The 23290-nt window shown below is 44.0% G+C and overlaps 2 protein-coding genes across 2 annotated transcripts; one reads left to right on the forward strand and one right to left on the reverse strand.

The window, feature by feature from the left end:
- The first annotated feature begins 187 nt into the window (after positions 1-187).
- On the forward strand, positions 188-14110 carry LOC310811741 (transmembrane protein 87A). Its single transcript, XM_083680018.1, has 21 exons — positions 188-362; positions 668-740; positions 945-1036; positions 3349-3468; positions 4087-4143; positions 4301-4354; positions 5006-5077; positions 5405-5543; positions 5998-6059; positions 6868-7051; positions 7183-7282; positions 7404-7497; positions 7764-7832; positions 10173-10281; positions 10394-10452; positions 10777-10880; positions 11331-11404; positions 11635-11696; positions 12114-12166; positions 12638-12668; positions 13659-14110. The coding sequence occupies exons 1-21, from the start codon at positions 228-230 to the stop codon at positions 13698-13700; spliced, it is 1785 nt and encodes a 594-aa protein (XP_083536144.1). The 5' UTR covers positions 188-227; the 3' UTR covers positions 13701-14110.
- Positions 14111-15781: 1671 nt separating this feature from the next.
- On the reverse strand, positions 15782-21585 carry LOC310812059 (uncharacterized protein). Its single transcript, XM_083680460.1, has 3 exons — positions 21505-21585; positions 16917-19025; positions 15782-15891 (listed from the first exon to the last, which is right to left on the reverse strand). The coding sequence occupies exons 2-3, from the start codon at positions 18829-18831 to the stop codon at positions 15869-15871; spliced, it is 1938 nt and encodes a 645-aa protein (XP_083536586.1). The 5' UTR covers positions 18832-19025; positions 21505-21585; the 3' UTR covers positions 15782-15868.
- Between the last annotated feature and the right edge of the window lie 1705 nt (positions 21586-23290).

Genomic DNA, 23290 nt, shown 5'->3' on the forward strand with positions numbered 1-23290 from the left:
GATCTTGTCCCTTTCCATTCATGTTTTGATTCGCGCTTTTATTTTGAAACCGTGAAAACGTCGAAAAGGGAAACCGGAAGTCTTAATGTTGCTATGTTGAGCTTATTGGAGCTCAGAGAACACCGATGGGAAACATCTACCAGTGGGTTCCGCCTCCTGCTGACGTCACACTAAGGAGCAAGCAGGAACGCAGCACACGGAGTTGTCATCGTAGCTTCCTGGTCCAAATGGCTAGCGACATGAAACCAGGGTTGTCAACAGGGCACTTGACAAAAGCCTTATATTTGTTAGCTTTTCTACACTTTACACGCCCGTTACATGCAGTGTCTGAACCGGGTAAATGGATCCTGAGCGTCAACAGCGTAAGTTGCCTCGTCTGCATACCTAATGCAGACCAAAATATGATCATCGACTTGATAGCTTGTAGCTACAGTCCATTCTTTTGACAGCTTAAATCAGTGCCTTACTGGCAGTCGTGATCTGACTTGAGACAATGAACCAATGCTTTCTTTCCCTAGGGACTGGGTACACACGTTTTATTTATTTGAACCAGACAGAATTGTGAAGTGACTCTTACCAATCTAATACATTAGTGTGTATTATTGTCATGCAAGCAAACCCGGAACACCTAATGAAGTGTGGTATTTTCTTCACTGACGCTTTGCAGGACACTCTAAAGAAGCAGAGCTTCTTTCTCTTTACCAAGACGATGTTTAACAACACCTTCATCCGGATGAAATGTAAGGCTTTCTCATGATTCTTCCAGTCAGGAGAATGCAATGATTTTCTGAACCTACTGGAGTATCACATAACAAGGCCCCTATAGATGTCACATATTGTTCCCAATGACATGTATAGGACCTCATCATAAGAACCATGAGATTGTATGCAATCACTCGCTGAATGTTGTGAATGCTGATTTTAGGCTATGTATTGTGTTTCAGGGCTGTCAGAAGAATGTAACCCTACAGTAAAACTCAACATCTCCTGGTATCTGAGGAACTCACACTGCTTCAATGAGGTGTTTGGTCTTGATGTGAGTTGAAACTCTCCCTAGATACACTCTTTCCAGCATACTCTCCCCCTTCAAACAAAACAAAACCGATCTTTTTAAACATGCTTTTAATATTTAACTATTTTTATTGTTGTTTTTACTGACTGTGCATTTGTTTTACTTTTCTTATGTATCTATCTATTCTTTTTCTCTCCATGGAATGGAATGTATTTGAGGACTGAGAAAATTATTATTTTTTATTATATTTGCTCCCAAGCTTGACTGACTACTAGGCTACACCTGTCACTTGAAGAGTAACTTTACAGTGCAATGTACATGGTATGGGCCCTTCTCCATGGGCATTTCTCATTGTGTGCATTGTGTGTTACAGTCAAAAACTGACGTTATGCGAGTATTGTTTTAGAATGTTTTCATTGTTAGATTGACATTGTTATTTGATGGTTGTTGCTCAGTCAAATGTTGGTTGAAATTAACCGTTTATTAGACATTGTAATGTGATGGTTATTTGTCACTGTTGACTTGAGGTTGCCATTTGATGTTCATTGTTACACGATTATCCATGGGTTGAAAATGAACGTTTTCTTGACATTGCCTGTTGATGGTCAGTATCAGACCAATTCACAGGTGAAAATAATAGTTTTTAAAATGTAATCCTAAATTATATTTTTTATTACCTTTTGTGCTTGAAATTTGCCCTTAGGGCTTCAAATGATCTTGACGCAAACTAACATTAATGCCCCTGGGGAAGCATGTAAACAGTGCATTCAAATGGCTGCTCCGTGGGCAGTTCTGACTTTTTAAAAAGTACCTATTGCGCTTGACATTTGCCCTTATGCCCACAAGTGATCGTGACCAAAACAAACATTTCTGCCCCCAGCATAAACAGTTTGTATAGCTTATTCAACTAAATTGATAAAGTGAGCTGACTTATTGGCATATTTGAGACGTAGCTTACTAGCTATTTTTATTTTATAATTCAAGGAGGTAGCTCTCTGCTCAGCTTAGCTACATTTAGCTTAGCACTTTAAGTTTCTTCCTCCAGAAAAGTCTGTTCAGTCTGTTCCAAATGTTAAGTTTATATAACTTTTTAATTTCACATTATTTAACTAAATGTTTTGATAAAGTTAGTGGGAGCTAATTTACTGGTATGTTTGAGACATAGCTAGCTAGTTAGTTCTATTCTCAATATTATTAAGAGATAGCTATGTGTTAGCCAGCTAGCTGTTTAGCTTAGCATTTTACGTTGTTGCCCACATAGCAGCATAACTGTCCATGCCCTTTTTTGTTCATATAGCTTATTCAACCAAACATTTAAATAAAGCAAATGTTAGCTGACTTACTTGTATATTTGACACCTAGCTAGTTAGCTAGTTATATTTCTTAATTCAACATGAGTAGCTAAGAGGTTGCTAAATGCTTAGCTAGCTAGCTAGCTTGCTTGCTTATGATTTGCTTATCACTTGTGACCGCTAGCTTTCTACATTTGACTTTGTTTCAAGTCAAGAGAGCAGTTGTATCTTAGGGATATTGTCACATGTGTCTCACTACTGTAACACAATAGTGATTTAAAAATGATACAATTGTAACTAAACGTTTTATTTACTAGATTCTCAGTTCAAACCTCCACCCTGTTTTTAAAAGGTGTGCATCTGTTAAACTCCGCCCACTTACTTTTTAGAAACCAATCAGATTCTTTCTGCCCTTGGAACAAAGTTGACTACACTTTGTCAACCTGCGTTGCATGTGGAAGGAGTTGTAGTGCTTATTTGCTAAATGTTTATTCATTTTAAACTTTATTTAAAACTTAAATAAACTTTATTTGCATTATTTAAAAAAAAAAAAAGAAGAAGAAGTCAGTTCGGGGTAAACGCTATAGCAGCCGGCAAATCGGACGCGCCACTTACCCACAACGTTCCAAACACAGAATCTGTTTCAGCTTCCCCTTTTTCCCTCCTGTCCCGCCCTGTCTCTCCCTATCCAAGTCAGGGGTTGTTGCCTGAGGCCTATGTTGTAATGTTTATTTGCAATCAATCAATGATTATTTGTGTAAACCAATGAGCATTATCTTATAACTCCCACAGAGTCTCTAGCCTATCCAGTTAACCCACATTACACAGTCTCTTTATCAAATCAAAAGTTGCCGGTTTTGTGTCTAAAAGCTCACTTTTGTAGACCACATAATGATTATTTGAGTTGTGTGGATGTGCGGAGAGCACAGTTTGTGCGAGGCAGATGACTATATTCGTAGCCCAAGTTGTAGTGCTTAGCCTGTTTAATTCAGTATGAACCTTTTCTGTCTCTTAAGCTTCTATGGTTGTATCTCTGGTTTTCAGCCCATCAATGCAGATGCCTATTTCAGGACGACAGTGGTGAGGCAGGACGGAGGAAGTGGCTTCTATGTGTACCATCAGTACCCCCTCATCGACTGTACACAGCACATGAGCCCCAACAAGGTAGGTGACTAGAGACCCAGAGTCTACAACTCTGGTCCTGGAGAGCTGCTGTTTGTGCAGCCTTTTATTCCAGCCCATCACTAACACTCCTGCTTCACACAATCAATCATATATTCATGGTCCTCAGTCCAGATCACAATGTGTCGAAGCAGGTGTGTTTGTGCCCAGCTGTAACAAAAGCCTGCGTACCCCCTAGCTCTCAAAGACAGGTTTGTCCAAGAACACCTCATAGAATTGTTCATACATTGTGGGCACAAACTCCTGTTCCGTGTCTTCCTGTGTTTGTTCAGAATGTAGTGGCCTAAACAGTCACACTGGTCTGAAAACCTGGGTTCGAACAGTATTTGAAATAATTTCAAATACTTGGCTGTGCTTGATTGAGTTTGCCTGGCACAATGGAACCAATGGAATAGTCCCTACAGTGTAAACCCCGCCCGTCTGTCACTCCAGGCAGGCTCAAGCCAAATGCTCAAAGTATTTAAAATACTTTTGAACCCAGATCTGCTGGTCTGATGGAGCCTATATTATAAAACACATGTTGTAGCTCAGGGTGACGTTAGAAAGCAGTCATAAAGGCCTTGTCTTATGCTTGCTATTCTGTTTTGTTCGCTCTAACAGTTTGCTCTCAATGCCTTCGATGAGCCGACCAGACTTACTGAGTCAGTTCCAGAACTGGTGAGTTTACCCACCCTCTGTCAAATTGACATGTTATAACATTAGTGAACATTTGTAATAGCCACCTTTATTACTACCACCACATCATCCCTGGTCAAGACTGAATGATAAATAAATATATGACTGTCATATAACCACCCAACATGTTGTGTTTCAGCCTGTCACTGAGAACAACACAGGCAGGAAGAGAAGAAACATAGAGGAGAAAAAGGTCTATAAAGTAACCATAACATGTTGAATCTGTCAAACACCCTCATCTCATTTGATAACATCATTTAATAATATATGCAAAATCTAGGCATTTTAATGTAAAACATGATGTAAATGTAGATTGTCTGTGCATAACTGTCAAACCTGATTTACTGACATCAAACCTGATTTACCTACAGTGCACCTAGGCTAGAAATCACTGAACCACCCGTCCTATACAATACAATACAAATCCAATATTAAAGTTGTTCTGTATTCGTATTATATTGTATACGGTGGTCCCGTGATTTCAAGCCAAGGTGGGCTATAGGCTCACTCATCAGGTAATTCAGGTTCAGCAATATGTTGTCTAGCCTAGAATGTTGATGGCGTTGTTTTAACTCCTTTGTAAACTTATTTGTGTATTTATTCTGCTCAGTGATTAGGCAGGACAGTATTTAGTTTCTTATATGTGTATTTTTGTTGTGTGAAGTGACTGATGACGATGATGATGATGATTTTATGTTTTCAGTGTCTGTTGTTACGTGGCTGGTGATGCTAAAGACACATTTCCGTACCTGGATGAACAATAACGATAAATCTACTCTCACCTAGTCTTAATCTACATGTATTTATTGAAGTGGTGTGTTTCACAAGTTTCCCTCTCTCCCAGGACACTCTTGTAGAGAAAGAAGAGACAACGGCAGTCCAAGAGAAGGCCCCTGCTGCCCCAGCCAAGAAAGTGGTGAGTGACGCCATGCTAACCTAGCCTAGCGCTGCTGTGCATTGAGTGAATGTTTTGACGAAGCATACTTCACAGTATACTAAACCATACAGTCAGGTTTACTTCATTGTCTACAAACACATGCTACAAATGATGTCTAAAACTATGCTGCAGGTACCATGGACTGTCAGAACATACACCTAGAGCACTGTCTTTAACTTTGAGAGGGGTTCCACGAACCTACAGATACGCTGTGGCTCAGTTGGTAGAGCGTGGTGTTGTTTTGCTGAAAATCAAATCCCAGTGTGTAGCTTTAAGTGATCCCTAACGATGTCTTGGTCCCCCTAGACCTCCCAGCAGCCTCACTTTGATGCCGTGGCCCAGACCTGGGAGGACGGGCCTTACATGTTCATCATCCACATCACAGAGGTCAAGGACAAGAGCTCCCCCATCGAAACCCCCCCAGCCCCAGCCTGGGAAATCCAATGTCAGTAGACACACACACATACACACACATACACATATACTCATGCACACACACACAGAGACGCATAGACACAAACATTCAGGCACTCACATACAAACACACACACACACACACACACACACATGCATACACACATATACTCATGCGCGTGCACACACACATACACATATATACCATGTGCGCGCATACACACATACACACGTAGACACAAAAATTCAGGCACTCACATACAAACACACACACGCACATGCATACACGTGTACACACACATGCACATGCATACACGTGTACACACACACACACACACACACACACACACACAGGCCACTAGACCATAGGCCCCTAGGCCTAGATCATACATACATATGTAACACATAACACTGGACAATGCTTCTGCTGCATTAGCTATAAGACCCAGACTAACATGACTGTTGTTCTCTTTGACTCCCTGCAGTGCAGGTCAGCATGCAAGGGCCCCATGACTACCTCTCTGCCTCAGAATGGTCTCTTATGATCGTAAGTCCATTACTTTGACTTCTGGGTGTATGTAGTATTGTGAACCATAGAGTAAGCCACGTGAAGTCAAGCCCTAGCATTGGGCATACCTTCTAACCTACTGTAACATAATCAGAAAACATACTTCTTACTTTGGAATAAGTAAGACACTCTAACTGTGTTACATGCAGTAAGACTCTATAGCCTACATGCAATAAGAGCTTTGTTACATGCCGTCTCTCTTGACAGACGCTCCACCCCAGAGTCTGTCATGCATAGTTTGTTCAATCGTGATGGAGCAGTCAGAAGTGGGCGGGCTGTTGATGTTCAAAATGAAATGACTGACAGGTCATAGCACAATCTGTCACAATCATGTCACAAGCGAGCACATCCCGTTTTGAAATGAAAACGTCAAATAAAGAGGCTGGAAATCCTTTATCCATGGTACCCCATGAAGCCGGCAAACCTTCAGGGTTACTGACTCAAGGAGACGGTCGGACATTTCCATTGCTAACTTCCAGCTCACTAGCTAGCTTCCATAAACAACTTTAGCACAACTCTAGGGTTTGTGGGTGGGGGAGGAGCTTCCTCAGGCTCCTCCCCCATACAGAATATTGTTCACAGCGTTTCGAATCAGATCCAGTCACGTTAAATATTTGTTTTGGTCTCATCCTCCGAATGCCCATATAAGTGTAACAGACATCGTGTCGGAGATACAGCAACTGTAAGAATATGTTGAAATGTTCTACATTTCTCTATATACATGTTATAAAACACTGTCCTCAGGGCCAATTGGGTAAGTATCTTTCTCTCTCCGCTTATTTCCTAGTTCTACATGGTGATGTGTATCATCTACGTGGTCCTGGGGTTGGTGTGGCTGGGCCTGTCTGCCTGCTACTGGAGGGACCTGCTCAGGATCCAGTTCTGGATCGGTGGGGTCATCTTCCTGGGTATGCTGGAGAAGGCCGTCTTCTACGCAGAGTTCCAGAGCATCCGTTATGACGGCCTCTCAGGTGGGGAGGAGACACACACACACACACACACACACACACACATCTTTGATGGATTCTGGTTTTGGTGATCGTTCCTGGAGGTTTTGTATTCCTTTGTTGTACTCTGCTATGTGTGCTTTGTCCTCCAACAGTCCAGGGGGCGGTACTGTTCGCAGAGGTCCTGTCAGCGGTCAAGAGGACCCTGGCCCGCGTGCTCGTCATCATCGCCAGTCTGGGTTACGGCATCGTCAAGTGAGTGGGCCGCCCGTCAGATCAGTTTACATTGAGAAGATTGATTCAGCAGTGAATATTAAAGCTTGTCTGTCTGTCTGAACGTTGGTCGTTCTCTCTCTCTCTCTCTCTCTCTCTCTAGACCAAGGCTTGGTGCGTTGTTACACAGGGTCGTTGGGGTGGGATTGCTGTACCTCATATTCTCCATTGTTGAGGGCATCCTCCGGGTCAACTCGGTAAGTCTTTCTCTCTCCGCTGCTCTCAGATGGACGTTTCCTCCTGGACCAGAATGCACTGTGCTTATGTGACTTACAGTACAGACAATAGTACTTCTAGCTCCACTCAAATGAAACCCTATATTGTCTAGACCAGGGGTTCCCAACCATTTCATACCTCATGAACTTCCATGTTGGAACCCACTGATCTAGACGACCGTAGTCCTTGGTCAGCTGATGTTGACGTGCAGTGTTGTTTATCCACTGTTAATCTGTCTCTCTCATAGGAACAACGCAGTAGCAAGCTACTGTGTGACATTGTTCTGGCCTTCACTGACTCGTGTATTGTGTGGTGGATATCCTTTTGGAGTAAATCGGCATGACCAAGTCTGTCTCTGTCTGACTGCCTGTGTCTGTCAACATGTTTTTACATACACTCACTGAACACTTTATTAGGAACACCTGTACACCTTCTCATGGTGGAGGTGGTGTAATGGTGTGGGGAATGTTTTCTTAGCACACTTTCGGCCTGTTAATACCAATCAATCATCGCTTGACTGCCACAGCCTATTTGAGTGCTGACCATGTGCATCCCTTCATGGCTACAATTTACCCATCTTCTAATGGCTACTTCCAGCATGGTGCATTATCATGTCACAAAGCAAAAGTCATCTCAAACTGGTTCCATGAACAATGAATTCAGTGTTCTTCAGTGGCCCTCCCAGTCACAAGATCTGAATCCAATAGAATACCTTTGGGATGTGGTAGAATGGGAGATTCACAGCTTGAAAGTGCACCTGAAATCTGCAGGAATTGCGTAACTTAATCACGTCATCATGGACCAGAATCTCAAAGGAATATTTCCAACATCTTGTGGAATTAATGCCACGAAAAATTGAGGCTGTTTTGAGTGCAAAAGGAGGCCCTGCCCAGTATTAGTATAGTGTTCCTAATAAAGTGTCCGGTGAGTGTAAATTCTCTTCAGCTGCTTGGGCTGTATTTCCATAGTTTACCAAAATCACCTCCTCCTCCCTTTTCTGGAGTCTCTCTCAGTCTTTCAAATTGTGCTTAAATCACTGATTAAAGGGACAGTTCGCAATTTTTGACACTTAATTATTGTTTTTATTTTTTTATGTATTTCTCATCCAGATGTTTTTTAGGTGTGTGTCTTTGTTTTGAAGCTACATCCAGCAGCCCCGCTGACTTTGCCCCAGCCCCGTGACTTTATTCACCAAAAATGCATAAATTATGATGCTTCATTGTGTAGCCAATCAAAGTATTGTTGCTCGATAAATACCAGAATTATTTGGCAGTTAGTGAGTTAAGAATCCAAAGAGTGAAACATGCCTTAACCATCCCTCCAAAGTATGACTCAAACCCTCTAAATTGCAGTTTGTCTCTCCTACTTGGTCCTATAGGTGTATGATCTGCATGACCTCCTTAAAGAGTGTGTGATGGTGCCGTTTCGTAATTGTGCGCTTCTGTTTGCCTCTCTCCTTCCTTCCCTCCCTCCCTCCACCCCTCCCCTCCTGCCTTCCTTCTGTCCGTTCCCCTCCTCCTCTCTCCCGCTGTATCCGTCCCCCTCTCTGTCCCCTCAGGCTGAAGATGATCTGGTCCTGTTGGCTGCCATCCCTTTGGCTGTGCTCGACTCTACCCTCTGCTGGTGGATATCCTGTACTACACCTCTCTGCATAGCCCCCATCCCCTCCTTTCTCTCTCTTGGTGCCTCTCCATAATCTAAAGTAGCCTCCTCTCCCCCCCTCTGTCTGCGTTGATTTGAAAAGATGATGGGTGTAGATGAAGAACAATGAGTCTATTGAGAATCTGCTTCTACCTGTCCAATGCTCGTGTAGATGAAGAACAAGGAAAGGAATCCACTTTAGTTTATGGAGATGCACCCCTCTCTCTCTCTCTCTCTCTTGCTCTGTCTCTCCCTCTCTCTCCTCACTTTTATCTTGACACTCCATCCTTGCCATGCACTCCGTATATCCCCTGTGTTTGAAAGTGCCCTTGGCATAAGTTGATTTATGCCCTCTCCCTCTTCCCCTCTTCTCCTCTGCCCTCCCCTTGGATAAGACAACGGAACACACTAGAAGATATTCTCTGCTTCATACAGACGCATTTAGACATCAGACAGAGCCGCAACCTAAGCAACAGGTTCTCAAACTGTTTCTACCATCGCAAGGGCCAAGAGGTTTCCCCAAAACATGGTCTGACTAGGAAAAATATAGGGGTGCTAGTTGTAGTCACTGAGGGGAGACCTATAACAAGGGATGGAAGTCTTTCCAGGGTTAAGGCCCAGAGTTTTCCCTAACCATCTAACCTGACCAGGAAAAAAATGGCCCAAACGATGACCACTGGTAGCAGAAGAGAGGGGAATGAGATAATGACCCACAGGTGGTTGAGTGAGTGACAGGGACGAAAACCTGGCTTTATACCCCCAGAGCTCCATCACGTCAGAGTGTATCAGCGTATCATGCACTTGTGAAGACTGGTCAACTCTTCTTCTGTGGTTTTGTAGTAGGAGCTTGGTAGACTGTTCCTCTGGAGGCTTGTGGAATACGGGTGTCGGCTCTGTCCTGGGGACTTAACAGGAGACTGTCTTGGTGTGAATGTGTCGCAGAAATGTCAATGAGTGCATTATGTAGCAGGTACAGTTGCTAACTGTTTCATAAGAGTCCTTGACTGCCGGCCACATCTTCGTCAGCCTGGCTCAGACCATGAAGCTGCTCCGTCTCAGAAGAAACCTGGTCAAGCTGTCCCTCTACCGCCACTTCACCAACACCCTCATCTTCGCTGTGATCGGTGAGGAGCTTGACCGTTCAATCATTCAGTGGTCCGGTGGTTCTACGTATGTGTTTGCCATTCAAAGTCACTAACATTCAAAGTCACTGGTCTTTATCTGTGTCCTCTGCAGCCTCTGTCATTTTCATCATCTGGACGACCAAGACCTTCAAGCTGTCAAAGTGCCAGTCTGTGAGTAGTGTTTTCTTTGTGACATACGTGGCCTCTGAGGTTTAGAGTGTAGCCGTTTGATGTGGGAGGGAGACTGCCAGTAGATGGCAGACAGGAGTACATTGTCCTCTGGTGAACTGGTATTAGGGAGATTCTCTCTCTCTCTCATAGGGGGGATGTGGTGTATTTCGTGTGTACATTTTTAAGTGACTGTCTCAATAAAGATCAAAAGTCAGTAAAGTCGTAGGGGGAATTGTGGTTGTTGGATGTGTAAATATTACAGTCGGTGTGTCAATTTAAGTGAAAGATAACCAAAAGTCAACAAGTCTTTCTCTCTCTCTCTAGGACTGGAGGGAGCTGTGGATAGATGATGCGTTCTGGCGTTTCCTGTTCTCCACCATCCTGCTGGTGATCATGTTCCTGTGGAGGCCGTCGGTCAACAACCAGAGGTGAGAGGTCAGAGGTCAAGTCAGGTCATCACCCAACAGCCCAAACCTGTAGAGGAGCTGGAAGTACCAAGAGAAACGGTGTCAGACTCTACACCTCCAGGGCTGCAGGGTCATTGAAACAGGAAAGAACATGCAACAGAGTGGAATTGGTCCAGTAAGACAAATCTGTTTAGCACAATTGTGGTTTTCTGCACTTAAAAGCATCTATCGGCTTTTGTCCAAGGTTTGAATCTGACAGTTAAAAGGAATGAACGAATTGATCGTTCAAAGGAAAAATACTGGCCCACTTCAACTAGGAAACTGTAGAGGGAATGAGCTAACGCACAAGTCATAATCCTCCTTACAAATCTGATTAGGATTACATGAACATCATCATGTGCAAATCTGCTGACAGGGAGTTGAAATGGAATCCAGCCGAACTGTGACATGTGGTTTCCTGTTCCTGTTCAGGTACGCCTTCAGCCCCTTGGTGGATGAGGTGAGCGACGAAGAGGAGAAGGAACAGCTGATGAACGAAGCGTTTGGTAAGTCCCCGGGCAGGACCGGGCTGTTCCCTGTCTTCCTGAAACATCATTTGATACAGCCCTCGTCTTGATAGGTAAACAACTTTGACCCAGGTGTTACATGAACTTCCACAATGGTCCATGGGATGTCACTTGTCAAGACCCCAGCCACCGTTTCTGACAGGTGACAGTTCAATCAGCTGAGGGTCACATCTGTGTCTCTGAGCCTGTCTTCTCTTGTCTCTCTCCAGAAGGCGTGAAGATGCGGGGTCTGAAATCAGAGATGAATGGAACAGCCAAGCCAAACAAAGTGGTATGGCTTTCTATCTCCAAAACACAGGGATGAATAATACAGTATATTCTCTCCCAACTCAAATCTGACTTAAAGCTACAATCTGTAATTCAAGAAAGAAGATGAGGGATGTGGTTGAAGAAATGTTACCACTCAAATCATAGACAGAATTCTGGATATTTATATATCCAAAACCAGATTTTGGCTTTGATAAGATATCTTCGGCTTCAGTCATGAGGACAATGGAACAATGTCTTATCCTTATTTGCGTGTATATAACTGTACATCTGCTACATACATTGTGTGTCAGTTGAATCATGTTTAACTCTTGTATAGCATATCCATATTGCAAAGTCAAAATCACTGTTGACATTGGAGGTTGTTAAGGTTTGGAAGGGTACTATGTCAGATGATAGTAAATGCTTGGTCTTTTTCCAGGATGAGGATCTAAAATGGGTAGAAGAAAACATCCCCTCTTCAATGGCAGATGTGTAAGTGCTCACAGATTTAAGTAGTCATAATGGTCCCACTATGAGTTAAAGTGATAGGTCACCTAAATTTCAACATATCATCATCATATATGTTGTTCCTTATCCAAGGACCGACATCAACCCACACTTTGGTTCTGTTTATCAAGCCACTGTCACTAAATGCTAACTGATAGCAAAAAAATGTTTGTTGCAAAAAGTAAATCTCCCCCGTTTTAGCATCTTTTGAATTTCATGGCCAGATTATCTCAGTCAATTCAAACAAATCATAAAGCTCCACTTTCCTTTTCTAAGTTATTTTGCAATGATGATGTTAATAATGAACAGAAGTGTGTCCATAGACTCCTTTCAGTTTAAGGAACCAAATGATTTTGTAATTTGCATGAACTGTCCCTTTAACCGTACACCACATGGTAAACAGTAATATTCAGTAGTAAATCACATTTTCACAATTTGTATCTCTTCCCCACACAGTGCCCTCCCTCCCCTGCTGGATTCAGATGAGGTAAGACAACGTTCTCCCTAGTGGGACCAGCAGGGGGTGCCAGATACATGCTTTTTCCGTATCAGTAACCAGGGTTACGTCAGACTGTTTATCCCTCCCTCGCCTGTTATCTTGTCTGGTTGAACAATGAGGGGGTGAGGGTGGCGGGCCTTTTTGTCTCACCGTTGTTGTGGCTTTCCACCTCCGACTCCCCCTAAAAGCCACCATATGCAGGAAATTGACTGCAAGGGGGAATTGCAATGACAATTCAGAATGAGTCTTCTCCTCTCTCCCTCCCCTCCTCTCTCCCTCCCCTCGCTCAGACGACTTCTAACTGAAACAATGAATCTGTCAATCATTTTAGTGACATGACTTTAGTTTGGAATTCTACACATAAACATGATAAACACACATAAACACAGAAATAAGCCAGCCAGTGGAGACACTTAAACACTCTTTACATTAAATGACTGCTTTACCAGCAGCTGTGCATTCATACTGTGACAGAAAACCCTGTCATGGATACCCTACTACCCTGCAGGTTGCCACCAAGGGCCAGGGTACACGCTACTCGGTTGCCGGAGTTACAAAGAAACCATCATTTTCTCAAACAAAACCCAGACAAAGCTGTAATGTCAAACAGGACGTTTACTAAGAACAATCATCTTGACACATGCTACCAACATATAAATCATCTTTAGACATGTTACTTTTTCACACAAAGGCTGTGGTTGCTTCCGCCACTGTCCGCACTCACTGAGAAACGCGTGCAGCTCCCATGCAGTAGGTAGCCAATGAGACACACACACAAGCAAGTTGCAAGGTCTTGTCAGGTGCACGCAAAGCTACATATTGGATTGTCAGTGTATTCAAAGAAAACAGTACAATTAAAATAAATAAATAAATAAAAATCAGTTACATAGATCAGATTGAACTGCCATACATGTTTTTTTCCTTGCCATTATTTTGGCTATGTGCAATCATTATAACTGCTCTGCTATCTGTCCTTAGGAGACCATGACTACCAAATTTGAGATGTCCAAAATGGAGTAGATGACTTGAAGGAGAAGATGAGCACTGTAGTTTGTTTCCCAAAATGATGTCCTGGGTATGAAGGCTACTTTTTTTTCCCTTACTTATGAGCTTTGTAAGCGACATTTGTAAATACGATTGGATACAGTATGAGAGGAACAAGCAAATTACTTTTATTTCATTTTTTATTGCCTGTTTGTATTTATATTTTCATGGATATGCTTTCACTTTGAGATTATTTTACTACAAATGGTATCTTGCCTTTCACTGTTTACATATTGAAAGTACAAAATGTTATTAAATGCAATTTTTGTCTGAAAATCTCTATGCAGACTTATACCGAATCCAATGCAATCTTACATACTATCTTGCAATCCCCCACCACACACACACACACACACACACACACACACACACACACACACACACACGCATCCACTGTACATACTACCGTCCCTGCCTCACCCCTTTGTGTTTTCTATGAAAGCACCCATTAGTGTCATCTCACTGATCTGTGTCGCCAAATGCAGACTTTTAACAGTGACTGTGATCTAAACAGGTTAAATAAATTGTCCAGACAATAGTCACCACACTCAACTGCCTGAGGGCAGGACGGGATCCCACTCCGACACACTCCCAGTCCCACACAGGACTGTTGTTGATACTGTCTGCTCTCCTAGATAACCACCCAGCCATCTGGTCAGCAGCACAGCCTCTAGTCAGACCCCTGGCTGGTGTTCCTACTCCCACTACCTTGGTATTTACAGCAGTATTGTATTGCAGTTGTGTTATTATTGCCCAAATACTTTTAAGTACAGTATATAGGGAGTGTTTTGTTTGTTAATAAATGAATTCCTAACACACATGAAATTGATTATCACCATCATTTGTTCTGTCTGATTTGCCTTCCTATAGAACAACAATAATGTTCAGGTTTAGTTGTTTTCAATCAAGCACATTTAGCTGTGAATGTTCTACACCCTTCCATATGCAGATGGTACTGTTTTGTGGGTGCCATCTTGTAATACTGAGGGTTATTATCTTTAGCGCTTTTCATTTATGTCTTTAACCTTGACATTGTACTACATTGTTGGGTCAATATCTGTTATAATGTCCTCTTACTGTCTGTCCGCTGTGTTATCTCTCTAATAACATAATCCCAGAGCTTTGTCCTGAACAGAGAACAGTATGGTGGTGATTTTGTGGACAGTACAGTGTAATGCGCATTTCCAGAACAGTCGACATGTCACTGTACGTCAATGGGTAGTTGCTACTGTGGCAAACCTGACTCAAAACCAGCCATTTACTCAGAAGCACATCAATTGATGCAGTTTGGTATGAAATGTCAATATTCATAGCTAATACATAAAATCTAGCATTATGTAAAAGGGTGTTGGATTGGATTATCAATATGCAGATTAAGGACCAATAGCTTTGCTGTAATGCTTTCCTTAGTATAAGCAGTAATTTAAAGCAACATGTTTTATGAAAAATAGCCTCCACAATAACTAGTTTAGTTGTTAGATTTTAGTCTTTATTGTTCTATTTTTTGACAATGTGCTAGCAAACATGTGAACTTGACGAACGAAACATATCAATACAGCAGATCAGACTGCATTACAGTGAGAAGATGTGTTTAGAAAAAAAAACATTTGACTTAATATTTTATGGTGGTTTATTCATGTACACAAGATAACAGTCTAAAAACATTAATACAGAGATTAGAACACATTCCTTAATGAATCCACATAGGGGGAGAGGGCAGTCTTTAGGGCAGTCATTTCACAATGTGTTCCTTCCTGGTGCAGTTTGAAATATCTATTGGGAAAAACTACAAACAAAATGGCAATTGATATAAAACTAACAGTCTTTTTTTTATCCTGGCATGAGAGATCATAGAGATTAACATTTGACAAGGAGTGGAATGTCATTTTTTTTTCCGACAATATAAAATCTCACTAGAGGACAAGCAAAAAACATTTACATTGATGGAATGGTAAGCAAGAACTGCAGGCTGATTGATGACTGACTTATTGCTTTTGAGTATTTTTTTCATCTATATGGATTGCATCGCTCTCACCATGGTGAATCGTGGCGTAAACATGTGATTACTCCGTTTTGGGGGGGAAGGGGAATCAAAGCTCCTCGCTGAACGAATCCCATGCAGATCTAATCCTCTTTGTGTGGCGTCACACGTTTCCCGCCTTTTTTTCTGGTGAATGATAACAGAAAAGATTGAATATATTAAAATATATATTTTTAAAAAACATTCATAGAAAACGTTGTCATTAGTATAGTAGACATAGTGAAGACAGAGGACTTAGATCTTTAGTGAGTTGTTAGTTTTTTTTCTACTACGACAAATAACACAACACGAGTAGTACTACTTACTACGGGGCAAATTATCACACGACAGTTCCTGCTTAAGAACATACTGAGCCTCGAACATGAGGTGGAAGAACATCTTCAATAACCTGGAATCCTCAGTGGAAAAAAAGCTATGTAATGTTATTCCTGGAGAGCCTCAGTGACAGTTTGATTTGAATCATTTGGTTGACTCAACATTATTCCTTTGATCCACTTTCCCTTCTGTGATTGAGAGGCCCTGTTTTACACAATGACCTTCTATTGTGTGCTGTGACATGGATACCTTACAAGAATGAGAAGGTATTTCCCTAACTATTTACATGTGAACACACAACACAACATTTGAGTGTTCTTAAATGGATTTGGCAGTGTTGAAATCAAAGTAAGTGAATAGATTATTATCATGTTAGAATCATATATAACTACACTCCTCATATGGATTCCCTTCCATTTCAACCACCCAGAACCAGAGCCAACTGAAGGGGGAGGAAGGCCCTGCACTATAGTGAATGACAGCTCAATGACAATAACTTATATCAAATTCAGGGTAATTCCCATTGTTGGCAGAGTGTGAACACTTAAGACCATTGTCCAGATTGTTCTTCTCCTTCTCTAACTGCTCAGTAGCGGCTGCCATCACTGTTTGGACGATGGATGACGCAGCCTCATAGAACATCCTCTTCCGATCCTCCTCTTGGTTTTGTGGCTCAGCGTCGCCTCCCCCTGACTTAGAGTGGGACCCTCCATTTTGTGGAGGCCTATCCCCTTCAGTCTCTAACTCAAAACTAGCCCCTACTAGTTCTAATGTAGCCTGTGTAATGTCACCTTCATTTTTGTGAGGATCAAAGTCACAACCTGCTGCACACTCACCGCTTTGGGAAACTGCATTTCCCTTGCCGATGTTGAGGATCTTGGCGTCCTTCGTGGAGTTGGTTTTGTCCTGTTTCACCTCGTCTGTTGGTCCGTCCGTTTGGGGGCTGCCTTCATGATTGTGTGTGGAGTTCTCCTCGGATGTGCCGTTTGAGCACCCGTTCTCACCGTTGGTTTTCACCTCTGCTGCGGCCTCAGCCGGGGCTGCTGGCTCAGCTGAGTCGGCCTTCTCTGCCTCGGGAGTGGCAGGCTGCTTGGTCTCTTTGCCGGCACCCGTGTGCTCGTTGACCACCTGAGCCTCTCCCCCTTTGTCGTTGCTCTCGCTTGGGGCGGCATCTGCTGCTGCTTCCCCCGGCTGGCTGTCAGACGTGCCAGCTGGGGCCTCCTCTGTGTCCTTGGCCTCCCTGTCGGCTGCAGCCGCCTCCCCCTCCTTCTGAGCCCCTTCTCCCTGGTCCACGCTGGTGCTCTTCCCCTTTCGCAGGATGAAGTTCTTCAGTGACACGGCACGATTGAAATGTGTCCGCTTGGCCTTGGCCGACTTGGCTTGCTCTTTGCCAGCCTGCAGGTCCTCCGTCTGCTCCTGTTCAGTGGAGGCAGCGGCAGCCTCTGCACCTTCCTCCTCCCCGCCGCCGGCACTGTCTGATGCTGGCCTCTTGGATTTGGGAATGATGTGTTTCTTGAAGGAGGTCCAGATCTCGTTGGCGTGTTGGTCCACTGACTTAGCGCGCTGTGTTGTGGCAGCAGCGGCAGCACCTTTCTCCTCCTCCCCTTCTGCGCTTGTCTTCTCCTGTGACTCGCTATCTGCTTGGGCCTTGGATTCGTCTGCGTCTGCAGCATCCCCCTGGTCAGCTTCTGTGGCATTATCCTCCCCTTTGAGGTTGTCGGAGGAGTCCTTGTCGGTGCCCTTAGCAACTTTGCTGATCCCCACAACCGATGGATCTCTCTTCATCCCCTGGAATGTCCACGACCTCTTCAGTTTCCACCTTTTCTGCCCACTGAGCTCTGACTTTGAGTCTAATGTCCCTGTGTCACCTGGTGTGTCTCCAATGGCCCCCTCTGTTACCTCTGTGTCCTTAGCGTCCTCTGTGCTTTTCTTGTGACTCTTCTGGGCCATAAGCTTCTTAAAGGAATGCCAGCGTGTCATGTGTTTTGTGGTTTGGGAGGTGGGCTTCTGGGAATCTTCTGCAGCCGGCTGGTCTTCCGTTTGGTCCACTGTGACATTGCAGGCCTCCGGATCCTCCAACCTGTCCAGGGATTTGGACCGCACAGTCTTCTGGGGTTCTCCACTACCATCTTTTTTCTCTGTACTCCTGTGAGAGAAAATCCTGGCGACGGGTTTGCGGATGAGATCTCGAACGCTGGACTTGGCCCCCTGTTTTGGCTCAACGGCAGGCGGCTTTTGCTCTTGCGAGCCGTCATCGTTTTCCGGAGCCTTCTCAATGGCCTGGTCCTCAGCCCCAGCCTCGACTGCCCCGTCAGCTGCCTGCTCCTCTCCTTGGTCAGGGGCCTTCTGCTGCTCTGTTGCACCGTCCGCATTAGCCTCCTCGGCTCCTGTGCTCTGCTCTTTCTTCTTCCTCCCTCCCATGACTTTCCCCAGACCGCTTTTATTCAGGAAGGACTGGAGGAGGTTGTCAGACGCCGGTTTGACTTTGCTGTCGGCTGGCTGCTCTGTGCTTTGTGGGGCCTCTCCAGCAGGAGGCGCCTCTGCGGGTGTAGACACGACTGTCTCTGTGACCGTCTCATTATTGACAGTCTCATTATTGACAGTCTCATTATTGACTGTCTCATTATTGACAGGTTCATTGTTGACAGGTTCATTGTTGATAGTCTCTGAGTTGGTGGTCTCCACCTCTGATTTAGGCTCCGTGCCGCCGTCTTCCTGAACAGGCGCTGCACAGGTCTCTGTTGCCGCCATATTCGTTAAAACGGTGTCTGTGTAGTAATATTCCCCCCTTTTTCCTCAGTTGTTGAGATTAATTCCTCTTGTGCTTGACTGGACTGAGTTCATTGATATTGAGCTGACATGTATGGCAGTATTCCCATGCAGATTCCCTTTGGAGAGAACAGCCTCTGCATCGTATTCCGTTGATGAAAATGAGGGCCACGAATCTAGTGGGGGTAAAGAGAGGAGAGGGGATTTATTAAATACATCAACAACACAGACACTCATTGACATTGGTCTAGTCTCCAGACAGCCTACTCCAGACGCTGCATCACCACCACAGCAAAGGCCTGTTGAGGTTTAAAGCTGACACGTCTCGGCAAAGAACATAATGTAAGGCAGCAACTGTTATGTAAAATGTGATGGGCGTTTTGAGGAGAGGGGAAATGACATGTATGATCAGTGCAGTCAGAGAGAAGTAAACACAGAGCATCACATGCTCTAGATAATCTCATGTTGCCAGGGGGGGCTGACTCCTGTCACCTAGACTGCTGAGAGAGCACTGCTGTTCAGAAAAGTGGATCAGTGGTTTTGTTTAGTAATCGGCACCATTTGAAGGGTTTAACTCTGGTTTGTAGTATCCTCTGGATAATAAGCTGACATGCCTGATAGAATGATAATACGCAAAGACTCCAGAGGGGAGGGGAACAAAATGGCAAAAGACAAAATCGACTGAAAACACCCTAGTGGAAATGGACAATCATAAATATCTAGTGACCCACGTAAATATAAGATATGTAGTAGTAGGCTCATTTAAAACCAAGACATAGGGTATTGAAGAAATTAGTTCAAGAACCACTTTGATTTAACTGTTTACAGTTGCACCATAAATAAATGCTGTATTCACATACGCGACTGAAACAAAGAGCCCTGTTTTCTCTCGTCATGGTCCTTTATAAAGACTGAAAGCCCTCAGAGAAACTCTCAAAATACCCCTTTATTGCCATACTTTCCACCCACAGACACCCCTTTATCTCTCGTCATGTGCTGAGCACTGACCTTATTTTCCATCGTCGCTTATTTTGTAACGTAGCTAAATATTTTATCCATGGTTATTCTAAATGTATGTAGCTTAATACCGATTTGATGTTATCTCTATATCTTTCAATTGAGATTTTGAAATAATCTATTATCCCTCCCATCTAAAACCCCATAGGTGCACCTCATGATGTGGCTACATAGCCTACTTTGGCTTGGCTTATTCAATTAATCCAACGGACCGTGTGACTGCATGTGATATGACATGAGTAGGTAGGCTACAGAAACATACGTTGCAAAAGAACGTTCTTGTTTTTGAGGGCACGATGTTAATGACATATTTTAATCTGATTTCGCGGTGACTCCGTGCGCATGGAGAGCCTGGGTAGGGAGACGGGACCCAGCTCGTCTGTCCTGCCTGACAATCGCGCGCTTTAGCCTTTTTGTCCTCCTTTTCATTCGGCCACTCTTCCCTTTGTTATGCTAAACCAGCAGAGAAGGGTTTAAGAAGCCCCTGCGATCGAGCTTAGCTGTGAGCTCCAATCATGCGCTGCAGAAATAGACCATAATTCTAATGAGGGAGAGAGCGGGGAAAAAGCCAATGCAAATGCCCGAGACAGCAGGTGCCGTGCTTTTCAAACGCTCATTTGCATTGCTAATATGATTCACAAAGACACCACCCCCATTTTAGGCAAGGGACGCGTCTACTGAAATGTGTTTTTTTCCCCTACTGTTTTTCCTCTCGAAATATTTGGCCTATGGGTAAGGTAATTCAACCCGTTAATTAGGCCTAACCCATAATTACATAGGCCAACATGTTTTCTTAATTGCAGCCAAGGTTCAAATCGAACAATAGATTGTGGCCAATTGAGAAATCTATGTCGCCATAGCCTGCAACAGATAATTGCTTGGTTTACCAAGGCAAGTCATGTTGAAAATACATGCATCAAAGCCATCTAATCGATGAGAGACCAATACCACATTCATGGGGCAACACAAAGACGTGGTTAACACAATATGATTCATCATTGAGAAAAACAACACGGGCGCAAATGCATCCCTTGTCTGTGATGGTGAAGCTGCAGTCGCCTCTCGAAGCCTCTGTGCCCAAACCTAGGTCTCTTCAAATGTGTTACCTCATGAGAGAGATCAAATGTGTATCAGGGAATTGAGGTCCTACACGGCTCCGTTTAAATTTACACTTGAATGAATGTAATTCTAATGTGTGAGTCAGTCTAGCGAACGATGTGGAAGTTGAACAGTCTCGAGTCCTCGGGCATGGAATTCTCTCATCAAAATGTTTGGTAGCGCACAACTGTCTCCATACACAACTGACTATTAAACCAGATCGTTTCAATTCAGGTAAACGACACAGATTACTATTCCCATCTCCGAGGTACCCAGACTTGGACACATCGAAGCGCACGCATACACCATCAACAGTCTGCATGGTCCCGCTCCAAAATCAGCGTTGAGACCCTCCAACAAAAACAAGCTGTACCTCATCCAAGCGGTTCAACAATAGCCGTATTGTATCCATGAATGTAATGGTTAATTTGACCGTAAACGGAATTATAATTAGGTTATAATCAGTATAGGATTTTAAGACCGCATCTAAACAAGCAAGTAACAAACAAATAGTAAAATCAAAATGAATCATCTCCAAACCTGGTTTCGTGTGGTTCTAAATCCGTTTCTGCGTGCGAGAGAAAGGTAATAAGCTGCTCCAGACGGGAAAAGACGCTGAAACTAAATCCCCTCTCGCATCCTCCTGCCTCCGCCAACCAACCCAGTGTGGAGAATTGCGCGGGGACGTGAGGGTCGCGGCGGTATTAACAGGCGCGCAGCTGCGGCTCCGCAAATACACACCATCTATCTCACCCCGTTGCCCTTAGCAACCACGGAGACCCACCCCCTCCAACCCCCACCTCTCCCCACCCCACCCCCACCGCTAAGAGGGTTAGACCACTGGTCGAAATTGTTTCCCTCAATAATGTGCCCTCAGAGCGGAGAGTCACTTGCATTTCATTTGCGTAAAACGTTGCGATTTGCAATGCCGGGTCGGTGGCGCAAACTATGCGCGCTCAATTCACATGTTTTGATGATGAGCAGCGGTTGCTTTGTGTCGTCGTCTTGAACTCCTGTGAGTTGGAACAATGAGGCTTCTAGCACATGCAGGGTAGGAATGGAAACCTGGATGAGCTGCCTATTTAAATATCAATAATTTAATCTGCCATCATGCCCGCCAATGACATACTCTCTGTCTGAGGATATGCCCTGTATTCTAGAATCCGTTTGTTTCTAGCAGCCACCCTTGTCCTAATGCTACGTGACAGCGTTTGCCTTTGCAAACCGGCATTGTTTTGTGAGTCAGCCACGTGCTTGCCCATACAATGAGACTGCAAAAACGAAGACAAATGGAGGTGTATGGAGAAAAATATCTCAAAAATCCCATCTCTCTACCCTGAGGCAAACGGAGCAGAGGACGCTGGCGAAACATTGCGCTGAGGCAGTCTGACTGACTATTTGGATGCCAACATCATATTTGTCTGTGACTCTCTCTGTTTTAATATTGGATAAAAAAAATTGCCCCCTGGATAGAGTAAATTGTGCGCTGCACTGGAAAAGCATAGCTGCGTGATTAATATTTCATAAGACAGTGCATCTGCAAGGACTCGTCTCTCTCTCACTCTCTCTCTCTCTCTCTCTGAGCCTTCATTTCCTCGTGGAGGATGGCAGCATGCCTCTGTGGCTACTGACTGGCCCTGTGAGTCAGTCAGGACATGCAGGGTTTCTGGTTCAAAGCACAGAAACCCATGTTTACAGGCGATGTGGTCCAGCGACCTCCACAATTAGAATCCACAGAGCAGACATCCCAATTTAAATGAACATCCCTTGATGGAGTGACAGGCTGGGTCCTCTTTATGAATGATAGTTCTATTGAGCATATCCCCCTTGTGTCAGGGCACTCCACGGTGCGAAGTCATGTCCTTTTTTGGAGAGGGGGGTTTGCGTAGCAAATCACACAGATTAGAAAGGTGCTTCGTAAATACATTAGCCGAAGCAGGAAACTCAGAATGTCGCCAAAGTTTCACTTCATAAATCATTGGGGCAGTCACATCTGAGAAGGTGGATGGCGGTAGCCCTGTAATGGATGGAGTGTCTTCACGCTACACTTGTTACATGCCGCTGAACCTCTCTGCCTCCTCAACCTAGTCGGCTCAAAGGAACGACCTGCTGTTAACTATTTATTTTAGGGAGCCAATTAGTGTCAATTGTGTGGGCTCACCAGCTAGAACCCAACCTGTCCCCCCCCTCGTCCTCCCCCACCCTCTTTTCTGCCTCTGACCAGCTTGTGCAGGTTTGACGCGAACAAACGCGCCTGAAAGATTTCGTCATTCCTTCCTTCCTTCCCCTCCACCGCTGGCTTATCCAATTAGAGAACACATTATTT

The sequence above is a fragment of the Argentina silus genome (assembly GCF_951799395.1).
Source record: "Argentina silus genome assembly, chromosome: 11".
In the NCBI taxonomy this organism is placed as follows: domain Eukaryota; kingdom Metazoa; phylum Chordata; class Actinopteri; order Argentiniformes; family Argentinidae; genus Argentina; species Argentina silus.